The sequence below is a fragment of the Armigeres subalbatus genome, chromosome 1 (assembly GCF_024139115.2).
Source record: "Armigeres subalbatus isolate Guangzhou_Male chromosome 1, GZ_Asu_2, whole genome shotgun sequence".
Lineage (NCBI taxonomy): Eukaryota > Metazoa > Arthropoda > Insecta > Diptera > Culicidae > Armigeres > Armigeres subalbatus.
Window position 1 is genome coordinate 138,607,375 of NC_085139.1, and position 13,851 is coordinate 138,621,225.

Sequence of the window (13,851 nt, forward strand, 5' to 3'; positions counted from 1 at the left end):
CTTCCGTTAATGTCTTAAAAATATCCAAAATGACCAATTCAGCCGAACGACACTTGCGACCGAATGGCCCTTTCGACCAAACCACTATTTCGGTCAAAGGGCATATTCGGCTATTAAGCTTTTCGACGTTTTTTCAGTCAAAGGAACTGTTCGACCGAATAACCTTTGCTAAGGTATCTGAAAGCATAATAAGAGCATATACAAAACATATTTTGATTTTGACATCAAAATGATTTATAATTTGTTTTCAAATATGAATCATCATGATTGAGTACATATTTTTATCTCATTTTGCTGTATATTACTAAACAGAATGATAGGACATCAAAACTTATTTTGTATATTTAATATCAAAATTAGTTTTGGATATCAAATTAAGTAAACATAATCGAATATTTCACAACATTAAAACAAGTTATCGAATTGCTCTCAAGCTCTGCTTCTATTTGGTAGTAGTCTCTTCGGTTAAACTACATATTCGGCCAAAAAACTTTTAGCCTTGTGGTCTTTGGCCAATGGCTTTCTGCCGAACGACTCTTCAAATTAAATTTCAATGATATTTTTTTTTGATTTCAACGGGATTTCGCAATTTTTACACAAAGTTTTTAGCCTAGTTTTTCTACGCAGAGCTTTCCGAACTTTTAACAAGAAATTGTATGGAATTTTCATGAGAATCATTGACATCTTCTCGAAAAATTCTCTGGAGTTTCAACGTGGCGTTGTTGAGATCTATCAGTAAAATATACGGAACATCCACTAAATCTTCGGAATTTCCACAGCTAGTTTTGCGAATTTCTTCAAATTTTAATCGGCGTGAAAAATTATAGATCAGCGGCGTGGAAAACTTAAAACCGGCAGCGCGCCGATGCAAAAATGTCGGCGGCGGCGGCGTGGCGCGGCGGCGCACACCTCTATCCCCGAGTACCGGACACTATTGCATCGTGTTCAAATATGATCAAGTTCCTATTACATGAATAAAGACATCATTTAGAATAGTAATATTGTTCACTTTCTCCACGTTGTAGATATTAACACGTGTTAGTAGCTAATTTGACTCTCCACCTCAATTTCTTTCATCCTACTCAAAATTCCCTCCATTTTCAAAGACATCTTCAATTTGTGCTTATTGTTATAGTGTTTCTGATACCTCAGTAAAACGAAATAATTGAATTAAAGCAAGTTTAACAGAACAGGTGCGAAAAATGGTTATTTGATCATATAAAAAAAACTCACTGTCCGGACCCGGGGGACAGCTACCGGATACAGAAATTGATTTTGCGCCATAGATACATTATATATCTTACAAATCATGGTCTATTTGAAATAAGACTAATATTGATCATCTTCGACATAATCAGAATACATTCGATTGATTTTGATATTGTTGATTCAAACCTTCTAGAATAAGGTGAAACATGATTTTTTTAAATTTTTGTTCAATCTCAAATTTTGTACGAAGTTTACAACATGAGGATCTGATATTCCGTGCAACTAAAGGACTTTTCAATAGCTTTTTTTTTATATTACATAAGATGATAGAGGGATCTCTGCAAGTGCCGTTTTTGGAAGTGTCCGGTATTGGGAAGTGTCCGGCGCTGGGGGATCTCCCCCTACATATGTTTAACTTCTTACACGGAAAATAAGGAATAAGTTTCAAAACATTGGAAAATTCCAATATTTTAATATGTAATATATAATATTTCAAACTTTTTAATAATAAATTCAAAATATTTATCAAATACTAGTCGACCCGGCAGACGTTGTCCTGCATAGTAGGCGAAAATGCGCGTCGTGAACTGCCCATGCACAATTTCCATACGATTCCTAATTTTAGTTTTTCACGATTTAGTCAACCTTACTCGTGATTTTCGCATAAGAAAATATCATATAAACCCGTCGGAAACGATAACGAACATATCTGCTGAAGGAATGAAGAGAATCCATCCAGCCGTTTTCGAGTTATGCGGATACGAACACAGACCATTTCATTTTTATTATATAGAAGATTATAAGAAACAAATATTTGGGTCTTCGGGTTAAATCTGTGTTCGGATTAGTTGTTTTTTTAAAGCAATACCAATAACTTGATTTACTTTATAAGAGAGAATTATGTCTTTCCTCCAGGCTTCGGGAATTCTCACTTATATGAATAAATACCCAGGATTGTTCCAAATCATGGAGTGAATTTTTTCCATTTGTCGTACTGAAGGGCGAAAGAGTATGGGTCGGAACGATTTGCGAAGATTTTACGAGAGTGCTACTTGCGCGCAGTGCAAGTCTGCGCCAGTATTCGCCATGTGAAGTGATCGATTTGCTGACAGACAAAAATCTTTAATACTTGCATTGCATTCGAGAAAGTTATTAGAATATCTTGCGTGCAGAGGAACTCAACAAACATCGGAATGTACCATAAGCCCCTGGATATTACGGGCGATATGGATCTTATTGGAACCCACTGGCTGGCAGCAGTCGAGATTTGTTGAGGTTAGTGTCGGAAATGTGTTTTAAGTTGTTGAAAAGTTTGAAACGCTTGTAGCGTACTGTCCAATAAACAATTTAGGCTGAATAAGCTAATTTTCAGCTGAAAAATATTAATTTTGGTAATTAGCTAATAAGCCTCCAATGTTTGTTGGGTGTAGCAATGGCTTTTCCCATGAAGGTACAAGAAAGGCAGAAATACTCACCAAACATCCGTAGCTCCAGTGATTTCCTCAACTGTCCCATTTTCGTTCAGTATTTTCCGTGTGCTGAACCTCTCTATTCCTGTAATTAGCCCAGTTGATTTTTCATGCAATAATTCTTCCAATGCTCGCACGTGACGCCGCACATCTTTGGGAGTGGAATCGGAGAACACCAAAGTCATACGGTTGATGTCCGAGATCAGGTTCACTACCACCCTAGCCTTAGCTTTGTGCACAACGCCCGCTAATGGATTTCCATTATTATCGCGAGCCTCAACGATGAATACTAATGGAACCCGTTTCACGCCTTGAAGGCTCTTCTGAGTCTTCAGTATTCCATTGTCTTCACCAATGACAAAGAACGAACTTGGCGAATCATCGTTGGGTATTTCATTGATTCTTTCGTCGTAGATATGATACTTTAGTTGACCGAAAACTCCGGCATCTTTGTCAACAGCTTTTACCGTGACCAATGGTGTGTCCATATCGGCATCTGCACTAATTACTGCATAATAAGTATCATTACGTACACTCGACTGATAAGTCATTGGAATTTGAAATACAGGTACATTATCGTTATCATCTTGAACGATGACGTGGACTTGTGCGTAATTCTTATGTTGATTCACAAAGTATTTATTCGACACTAGACGAACTTCCAGCTCATGACTATCGGTCTTTTCATAATCTAATGGCCCATTTAGTACCAACGCACAAGCATGATCATCAATATCGATCCGGAACAGATTAAAATTGTTTCCTCTGATGATTTCACATCGAAAGCCCCCGTTATGCTTTGTAGCCTTTTTGGAATTTATAATTTGAATGAGCTTGATGGTAGCGTTGATTCCTGTAGATTCTGGAACACTTGTGCTGTAGCTATCATCGCTAAAAGCAAGGCCTTGCACTTCAAGGTTTATAATTCCTCCAGCATCCACTCTGGATTCTGCAGAATCATTGGGGTTTGCGGGAATATGGCTCACATAGATAGGTAAGGTAGCCACTGAGCTCAGCTGTGGTTCTCCCATATCATACGCGCGTACATCAACCAAGTATTCTGTATCGTCTTCTTTACTCAGCTCATCTCGAATACGCACTATTCCCGAGTCTGCATCTACCTGGAAATATTTCAACGCTTTGCCTCGACCAACCATTTCATACCGAACAACATTTCCAGGTGAAGACCCATCGCCATCAACGGCAGGTGTTGAACCAACTATTGAACCAATTGGTAGATCATCATTTATATTAATAGGTTCAGGGATCGATACGAACACTGGCGGTATGTCATTCCTATCCTCTACTTCGATCATTATTTTTATGTAGTCTCCCGGGCTAGTTCCGTTGTTTTCCAGGGTGCCAACAATTAGTTCATGAATTTTGTCCTTTTCGTAATCCAATCCACGAATCGTCCTGATTAACCCTGTTCTGGCATCGATTTTGAACAAATCCCCTGGCCCTCTTTTAAGTACGTAGGTGATCTCTGGTTTGGTGTCTGGGTCAAAGGCTCTAACTGTAGTAACTACCATATCTGGTACATTTTCCGGAATCTTCACCTCCAGGAGTGACTCAATGAATCTAGGAACTTCATCAGGAATATCTCGTACCTTAACAGTTACACTCGCTGTTCCTAGTCGAGGCTCTGGCGCACCATCTTGCGCAGTTACTACAAATTTATACTCCTTTTGTGTTTCATAATCAAGACTTGATTTCGTTCTGATCTCGCCCGTTCGAGAGTTTATTTTGAAAGGTATATCGGAAGGGATTGTGTAAGTAATTTCAGCATTCATTCCTTCATCAGCGTCCGTAGCATGCACTGCGCCTATCACAGCATTTTCTCTTCCTTCGTCTACGGTAAAAAGGTATGGAAGATCGTTCTCGTCGAACTCGGGGTTCTTGTCGTTGATATCGGTAACTTTTATGTTCACAGTAGCACTGCTAGCTAGACCGCCACTATCTTCAGCTCTGATGATCAGTTGATATCGTGTTAAATCCTCTCTATCTAGTTTCCGAATTACGCTTATAACACCGCTCTCCTTTCCAATAGAGAATTGTCTGAGATCATTACCAGTTGTGATGGCATATTTCACTGGGTCGTTCTCTGGATCTTCGGCCTTAACTACTATGACAGTGGAGTTGATTTCAGCTCCTTCACTGACTTGTACATCGTACACAGGTTTGATGAACCTAGGAGGTTTAGTATTAGGACCAGGTGTGACGGACACTTCAACGATAGCTTGGGAAGAAAGTCCTCCTATGTCTGAGGCTTGCACTGTTATGCTATACTGTTCACCGGCGTTTAACCTGGCCCTTGACTCAATCTCTCCACTTTTGGCATCTATGGCAAATTTATTAGCCCCATTGTTCGACACATGGAAGATTGAATAGGTGATGACAGCGTTCTCTCCGCTATCATTATCTGTTGCGGTTACTTTGGTCACTAATCGACGACCATCACCAGCAGTAAGGCTGACCGGTGGAACCATAGTCAACTTTGGAGCATTATCGTTTACGTCGTTCAAATGAACAGTTAGACTCATCGGTGCGCTAGCCGCATTACCGTTTGCTTCTCGTGCCACCACCTGGAATCTATACTTGCCTTGACTAGGTGGGTCCCTATCTAATCCTTCCTCGTTCACTTGTAAAATACCGTTCTTAGACACAAAAAACGAGGGTGTTGTAACTTCGTAAATATATTCTACTTGCTCATCTTCTGATGCAACATCTGCATCAGTCGTGGTTAGTCTTATTGGATTGCCTTTCGAGTCTGTTACGGTCGTGCCAATTGGTGAATTTTCATCCACGTATCCTTCGGTAGAAGTAATGCCGATTACAGGCGGATATGCGTCGACAGGTTTCACGTGAATGGTTAGTTTTGCGGTAGCAAAACGTTTCGTTTCCGATACCTCTTCGGCCTTGACGATTATGTCGAATTTCTTCGCTGTCACGGATGAATCCACCAGTTTCGTTTGCTTCAACACTCCTGTTTGGGAATCAATTTCGAAAAAGTCATCATAGTTACCGGGAATCCCGCTAAGGAATGAGTATCGGATGGGTGCACTGATGGTGTCCAAGTCAACGGCTTGTATCCTTTCAGGAGTGACGGTCAAAACACCCTGGAGACTGCCGGCCGGAACTGAGGCCGTGTATTCCGGGTTTAAACAAGCACCGTCCAGCAGTACGCATCCCCGGTAGATGAAAGAAGGATCCTGGTCATCTGAATCGGCAACATCAATGGTTAGGGTGGTTGTTGCAGATTGGCGCTCTGATGCATTACGAGATCGATCCTGTTGAAAGGAGAGGAAACAAATCGTCAATAACGTGCATAAAGATAAGATAAAGTTGATGGTATACACAAATTGAAAAAAAATCGCCGCATGTGTTACTGAATTACAGATTGCCGAGATGAACCAGCAAAGGATGAAAATCTCAATACTCATGATATACGTTTGCATAAATGGTAACTTGGCTTAGGAACCTCGCAGTTAATAACTGTGGAAATGCCCAATAAACACTATGCTGCGAGACGCCAGTGCCAGTGAGGGATGTTATGCCAATGAGAATAATAATTAAACAAACTGAATTATTTTACAATTCAATATGTGTGTCAAATCTTAGTTTATATGAATTAGTTTGGTATTGTATTTTATCTTGAGTAACGCCATTCTACCTATATCGAAGGTCTGAGCAGGCAGTGCGCGTAGATGGCAGCAATTCAAAATTGCTGTCACGAATTTTTCAGTCAATATGGGGAAAATACTTTGAAGAAATTGCAATTGTAATGATGCTCGCTGAAAAGAAATTGAACTTTTTGACGCTTGTATGAGTATTTGTGAAAGTGTATAACAGTGTCCCAATTTTATGTGAAATCCTCGGATAATGTGGGCGGCAATATATTTCGGCTTGCTTGAAAATGCATGAAGCAGCTTTGTTCACTGTCATAAGAGCTAAATATTTTTCTTGAAAGCTTTGTTGTTGGTTCTCTTTTGTCGCTTTTTCGCATGAGTATCCAAGAAAAATTGATTCCCTGTTAATTCTTTCATCCTTCATCAACGGGTATTTGTGTATGATATCCTGTTCCACAACATTGACTGTCCGACGCTACTGAGTAATGTCAACATCAACGTTCCTGCGAGACCAACCGCCATACAGATTTCTTACGTCTTCCAGCACAGCGCACCGTTTTTGGACAAAATAACCCGTTTGATATTTTTTGTCGACGTTGTAACGAAGTGTAATTTTATTTTGATTATAATATGACCAAGTGTGTGTTTAAAAGTAGTAAAATTAGCTACAGTCGCCTCTCCACATCTTGATATTGAAGGGACCATCGAGATTCTCTCCTTCCCCTCGAGGAATGGAAGGAGAATTGAAATGGGTACTAGATCCAAAAAAGCTCGTTGCCATGAAAAACGACAACAAAACAAATGTCATTTCCTGTTGTTGATGTGATTGTTATTGTCCAAAGATGGTCTAGTAGCCTAAAAATTTGAACATATCGACATAAGGAGAGTAAATCCTGGACAAAATATGATCAGAACACATCGAGATATAGAGATATCGAGATAGGGAGGTTATCGAGATGTAGAGAGCCCAAATGTATGTAGATTGAAGGGACTGAGGAAACCATCGACATAGGGAGAGATATCGAGATATAGAACATCGAGATGTAGAGAGTCGACTGTAGTAGTTGAGACTATCTTAGACTTACGGGCTTGCTCTCAAGCCTCAAGGCGGATCAATAGCTTTCGAGGAAACTTTGGCGTGCCCTTCGTTGACGCAATCGACGGACCACGGACGAGACCGTATTGGCCACGCCGAGAAGGGTTCTCCGGCGGAACTGTGCCAGAAATCCTTAATGGTTAGACCGAGATCCAACGCGGACGTTGACTCGGTCGATCGTGCTGCGTGAGGTCGCTAATCTAGCGAATGAAATATATGAACAAAAGGTCCTATGGACCAAAATGGTTTAAAACTCTTCCTCCGGGCTTTTCTGGTAGTCCAAGTTATCTGAACGAACTATTAGAGGCCACAAGATGTCGTTCACTTCAATTTAAAATTCACTGAGGCACTACAGAGGCACTCTTACTCACGGCTTACTTGCACGGACGCCAATTTCCTAATGACTAGTAATCTGTACCCTAGAGGTATGCAGACCTTTTCCTCTTCCATCAAGTTTTCCCGCCCAATCGTTCATGCTTCCATTATCCTTATCCACTCCTTCCATGTCGACCAACATGTCCTTCTCCCCCTTTATACCACAGTTGATCATCATCACCCATTCATTCCTACTTGCCCATTATTTTATTTTACAATTTTCACATTAACAATTTAAGCTTTACACAATTTTTACATTATAAAATTTTCCAATTACATTTTTTTACATAAATAACTTTTACATAAACAAGGTTTACATTAACATATTTTGACTATTCCTACTAAATTTAAGACAATTTCTAAAATCAACTCAACAGTTTCAAGACAAGACACACAAATTGAAATAAAATCTATGAGATATGTAACTGAACGGTTACATAGTATCTGTCTGTACGATTGGTTCGAAGACAAGTAAATACATATATAAATAAAATAAAGGGCATAACACCTGGAAGTGCCACCTAACCCCAAACCAACAATAAGTGTGACGTACTCCACCCTACGGACAGTTGCGACAAGATGGTTGCTGTCCTCAAATACGCCATATGTGGCAATAATAATGTTACTTGGGGAGACTTCCACCACTATGTTCGAAAAAAACATAATTAGCCTTGATTATTTGGACTTTTGCCACTAAATGTGCTCAATTGAACGTCGGACTCAAATAAGTCTTAGAACGCTAGTGGCGCTGTAGTCATTTAAATTATTTTGCCAAATTATGCTTCAACAAGCTTCAGTTGGCCATAATTTATGCATCATATTGTAGTGCATGTGTTTACCGAATACGATAACAATAAATATCAACATAGTTGTCTATAACTAACCTAATGTTGTGAGACTCCGACTGAAGTACCCATAATGTAGCGTACACACGCCCAAACACGTTGGACCAACATGCGCCCCTGCGGAAAATGCTTCGGTTGCTGCTCTGCTTGACCGTGTGTGAAGTTGTTCGAACAACCATTTGACAGTTCGTGGCTCGGTTGGAAAAAATCAAAGCGGTTTGATTTTGGTTTGAGCTGTCGGGGGCGAAGTCAAAGTTCACCGAACATGTTTGAGTGTTTGGGGTGAAGTTGCACAAACCCCCCATATTTTTTGATGGTTGGTGTGCGAATTCCTGTTAAAGTAAATATTTCCTAATAAAACCACGGTATGTAACCTACAGAATAAGCTTTCCTGTATCATGTAAGGGGCCATACACTAATTACGTAAGCAAATTTTCTGGGTTTTTCAACATACTCTCCCCCCATGTAAGATTTTTCCCATACAAATATTTTATTACTTATAAGGAGAGCAAGAAAATAGCAGACCACCCCCTCCCCCATAAGTGCTTACGTAATTAGTGTACGATCCCTAAGGGAATTAGTTTTGGTGGAGAACGCTTGTGTAGGAACGAGGATGCGCCATTGTCGCATAAAATAAAAGGACAAATCATTTTCACATTTTCTTCTACTTCCATTTTTATTTTCATTTTTTCAATACGGTGCATCACTACGGCGCATTACCTTATTCACTGACATCAACTTCAAAACTGATTAAATAAATAATGAAGTCTCAAGAAAAGATATTAACGCCGTATACTAAATGGTAATGTGATAAATTAACATAAATTGATAAGAGATGAGCAAGCCCGAGCTGAAAGTCTCTTTAATAAAGAATAAAAAAAACATAAAGTTCGGTCAATGAAACCGGTTAGGCACTCAGCGTATCTCCTGAATGGGATACGGGAAGCTTTGAGTGCCTTATCAAAACGGTCGTACACAATCACCATGGCCTGGGTCCCTTCTCATTGCTCGATTCCGAGCAATGAGAAAGCGGACTCTTTGGCTAAGGTGGGCGCTATGGAAGGTGATATTTATGATCGACAAATCACCTTCGATGAATTTTTCTCATTACTTCGTCAGGAAACCTTGATCAGCTGGCAACAAAAATGGACAAATGGGGAGATGGGTAGATGGTTGTTTTCAATTCGTCAACAGGTATCGAGGCGGCCATGGTTCAAAAAATTAAATTTGGGACGAGATTTCATTCGAACCATGTGTCGTCTAATGTCCAATCACTACTCTTTAAATGCACATCTTTTTCGAGTGGGGCTCTCAGAAGGCAATCTCTGTGTTTGCGGGGCAGATTACCAAGACATTGATCATGTCGTGTGGGCGTGCGAGGAGTTTCGTGGCCCCAGATCTGCGCTAACTGAATATCTGCGGGTCCGAGGAAAGCAGCCGAGGCCTATTAGGGAAGTGTTGGCGGGTCTTGATCTCGAATACACGTCCCTTGTCCACCATTTTCTGAAAGTGGCTGATGTTAGACTGTAATCGTCGTCCATCCATCCCTTTCGTTATCGTAGTCCTTTAAGAATGTCTCCCTCTTGTTGTCTACCGTTTAATCCCACTCGTATATCTTCCTCTCGCTGCTGTCTTCCAAAAAATGTTTATCTCGTTACAGATGTGAAACATCGCCAATGATATCAACTATGTGAATATCAACATCATATGTAATTAATTTAAGCACCCTAAATTCCCTTAACGCTTCACGGCAAATGAGCCTTCCAAATAAATAATAGATTAAAAAAAAAACATAAATTGATAAATCATTGAGGAATACTTATCAAATTAAATTGATTTTCACCAGAAAAAAAAAAAAAAAAAGTAAATTATTAGGTGAGGTGGAAAAACTTTTTTTTACATACTGTACCTCTGCACTTGCAACTTCATGGAATTCATTGGATTTTTTGGATTAGGCTCGAGGACATATGTTCGTCTTAGTTAACGAGTTGCCAATGTAATGGGAAAGTAAATGATGGAAAACTATCACCCTTATTCTTGTTTACGTATTAACGATACTTTCAAACGAATGCTATTCATTCGAATCGTTGCTCCATTTGATTTTGCTTAAACGAGAATGCGCATCAACTTTCGATCGAAAGCGCGTTCTTACGTAAAAAAGAATATAGGTGTATAATTGGATGTAGGAAACAAGCTCTTTCGTTAATTTTCAATTCTAGCAGTTACTGCTTAAAAAGCCAAGTTAGAAGGTGTAGGAAGTAAATGGAACATGAAAAATATAGAGTAAGGTTCAAAGTTGCAAGCTGATTTCTCTCGGACGCTAGTCGTATCTACTCATCTGTAAAAACAAAATTCCCTGATTTTTCCAGGTAAGGTGCCTTACATTAAGATACAGTAAAAACACTCGTCCATAAATAGATTTCTGCAGCAAAATAATCATTTCAAACTAGTACATATTGCAAAAACGTTTTTCAAAAGAAACTATTGGTGGCCTTACCACAGTTTTTTCTCGTAAATAACTTAAAAAATTCTTTAGGAAATACATCCAGGAAATTGCTTCGGTAATTCAATCAAAAATTCCTCCAAGGAATTCTTCGGAAATGAATTCAGAAATTCCTTCATAGAGAAAATTCCAATAATTGCTTCAAAATTTCGTCCAGGAAATCCTTCGAAAGTTCCTCTAAGATTTCATTCAGAAATTCCTTTAGGGGCTTTCCTTTAGGGAAAATTTCTTGAGAAAATTCCTCGGACATATGTTCGTAAAACACCGATACTACCTGTATGTGTAAAACCGATGTTGTTGATGAAATCAAACAAGAACTACAACTACAACAAACGGCAAAGTTAAGCTTGTAGCATATTTGGCAGAATAATTTGAATAGTTACCACTAGTGTTCTAGAAAAAAAATCCTCTGGAAAATGCTTCAGAAATTCTTTTGGAATTCCTTGAATTTTTAAGAAAACACCTTAAGGAATTGTTCTAGTTATTCCTACAAATATTTCTTTGGAAATTATTTCTAAAATTCCTAAAGGAGATTGTTCCATGTATTTCATTGGAAATTCCCCCAGTAACTTCTTCGGTGATTCCTTCGTGAATTCCTAGAGAATTTGTTTAGATTTAGATTTTTTTTTAAATTCCTACTGAAATTTCTTTTGAAAATGCTCTAGGAATTCTTTCGGGCTCTCATCTTTGAAATTCCTCCATAGGGATAATTTAGAAAATTATGGATACTTCTTTACTGATTCTTGAAAAATCCTCCGGAAATTCCTTAGAAAACAGAAATCGGAAGCACATCCAGGAATTCCTTTCAAATTCCTTAGCAATTTTGTATTTCCTTCGAACATTCTTGAAGAGTTTTCGAGGGAATTCTTAAAAGAATTTACAAAGCGATCTCCAATTGATTTCAATACATTTTTGATTGTATGATTTGATTAGTACGTTCATTAAAAGATTTGGATCATTTTCATCTTTTGGGAAAGTTTCACTCATGATGCATTGATTACCGGGCTAACTATCGAGAAAAGTTTATGGATTAGTGTTCAAGTGCCTTAGTGATTTCATAGGAGTGATTATCAAAACATGGAGAAATTTTATTTTTCCGGAATGATTTTGGCATATATAATCAAATTTAAGGATAAAAATATTCAAATTGATAAATAACGTGCCCCAGCTCAGCTCCATCAGTGGTGACCGATATCAATTGAAGTGGAAGTGGCCTGTGTCTTTTGCCAATCTGGTCTTAGTACAGTGATCAATGCGTCACTATCCAAACTGTCCTTGGGTGGACGTGCAGAATAACAACGATTTCATCAACTGTCCCACTGCTAATGTTCAGTTTTTATTCATTTCACACTTGCCGCTCGCTTGCGGTATCAATCGAATCTGTATCTTCATTACTTTCATCTATTCCCTTCCGCCAATAAATTAATTTCGATAAAGTCACGCGGTGATGAAAAACGATCCTAATTACACTACACATTTCGAACATACTACAAACAACTATTATAAATGTGGTGTTCACAACTATTTTTTGTAATCCGCTGTCTGATTGTCTGATTGCATGAGGAATGCCCTGATAATTCAAGGATGTTTCAAGTGGGAAAAATTTTTCTGATAATTCTAAGTTTCCCAGCTAATAGACACCCTGTGTAGCAGTTCTGACGACTTATCGACCGCCCCTGACTTAAATTGGACCAATATGCTATGCTTCTTGATATATAATAAGAATTCTGAGGTGCGTGATGCAGTCATTGTGTTGCTCATTCTTAAATTCTAAAATGTTTGTTGTTCATGGATGGCCAAGGATAGTTCTAATTCATAGATTTCTTTTAAATATATATATATATATTTTTAATATTTTAAATTAACGAAACGTTTTTGCATAGTTTTAGTTCTAAAACTTCGTTAATTTGAATGTTTCCAATGATAAAATATTTATTTTTCAATTCCCAATGATTAGCGGCTCTTCTGGCACATTTCAACTTCACTAGTTTGACTAGCCCCTCCTTCAAGATTCTTTACCGCCGCGATTAGGCAGAGTGCTAGAGACCTGATCACGACGATGCGATGGGTTGGTTTACCACCATCGCAATCAAAAAGTGCCTTGTTTCCGAACCGCAATCCCCTCATGTGCCAATTAAGGTACACCGTTGTTTAAATAGTTCGTGCACGTCTATGGTAAGACAACATCTAGCCGCTTGGACTAGAGTGGAAGTGGGGCACATTTTCGCTGCACTTTTGTGCTAAATGGTGAGCACCAAAAGCTACCGTCTTGCCGGCCAAATGCGACGGTGACGACGATGGAGAGGCATTCGTTTCGTTGGGTTTGAGGTAAGGAATGTAAAATAGATCACATTTTGCATTCAGGTTACTCTTGCTCGTTGGAATGCAGTCATGTTGTACTTGTGGATGATTAGATTTTTTTTCTTTTAGAGCTGAGTACCTTTCTGACACTTGTGGGTGAGGTGTGTAAAAGCGATAAAGCAAATCAGTTTGATTTGACAAAATTACAAATGAAATAAGATTTGTTATATGTATGGAATAATACATATAAATCTACTTTTTTGTATGCTGTGTGTACGTAGAGCCGAAAACTATCTCTTCGAAGGAACATCTAACAGTCAAATTTCATACACTGTAATCGCTTTTAACGCGAATGGATTTCGTTAATTTTTTGATCCACATTGATTTATTCACTTATTTACTGAATCGTCTTCGATGGTATCGT

At 38.8% G+C, this 13,851-nt stretch overlaps 1 protein-coding gene across 3 annotated transcripts in view; it reads right to left on the minus strand.

Annotated features, from left to right (window-relative positions):
• LOC134205174 (cadherin-99C) overlaps positions 1–13,851 on the minus strand; it is a 584,755-nt gene that overhangs the window by 6,926 nt on the left and 563,978 nt on the right. For all 3 annotated transcript variants that reach the window (XM_062680181.1, XM_062680179.1, XM_062680180.1), the window contains exon 9: positions 2,685–5,968. In XM_062680181.1, coding sequence (XP_062536165.1) covers positions 2,685–5,968 — 3,284 coding nt within the window. The remainder of the gene's footprint in view (positions 1–2,684; positions 5,969–13,851) is intronic.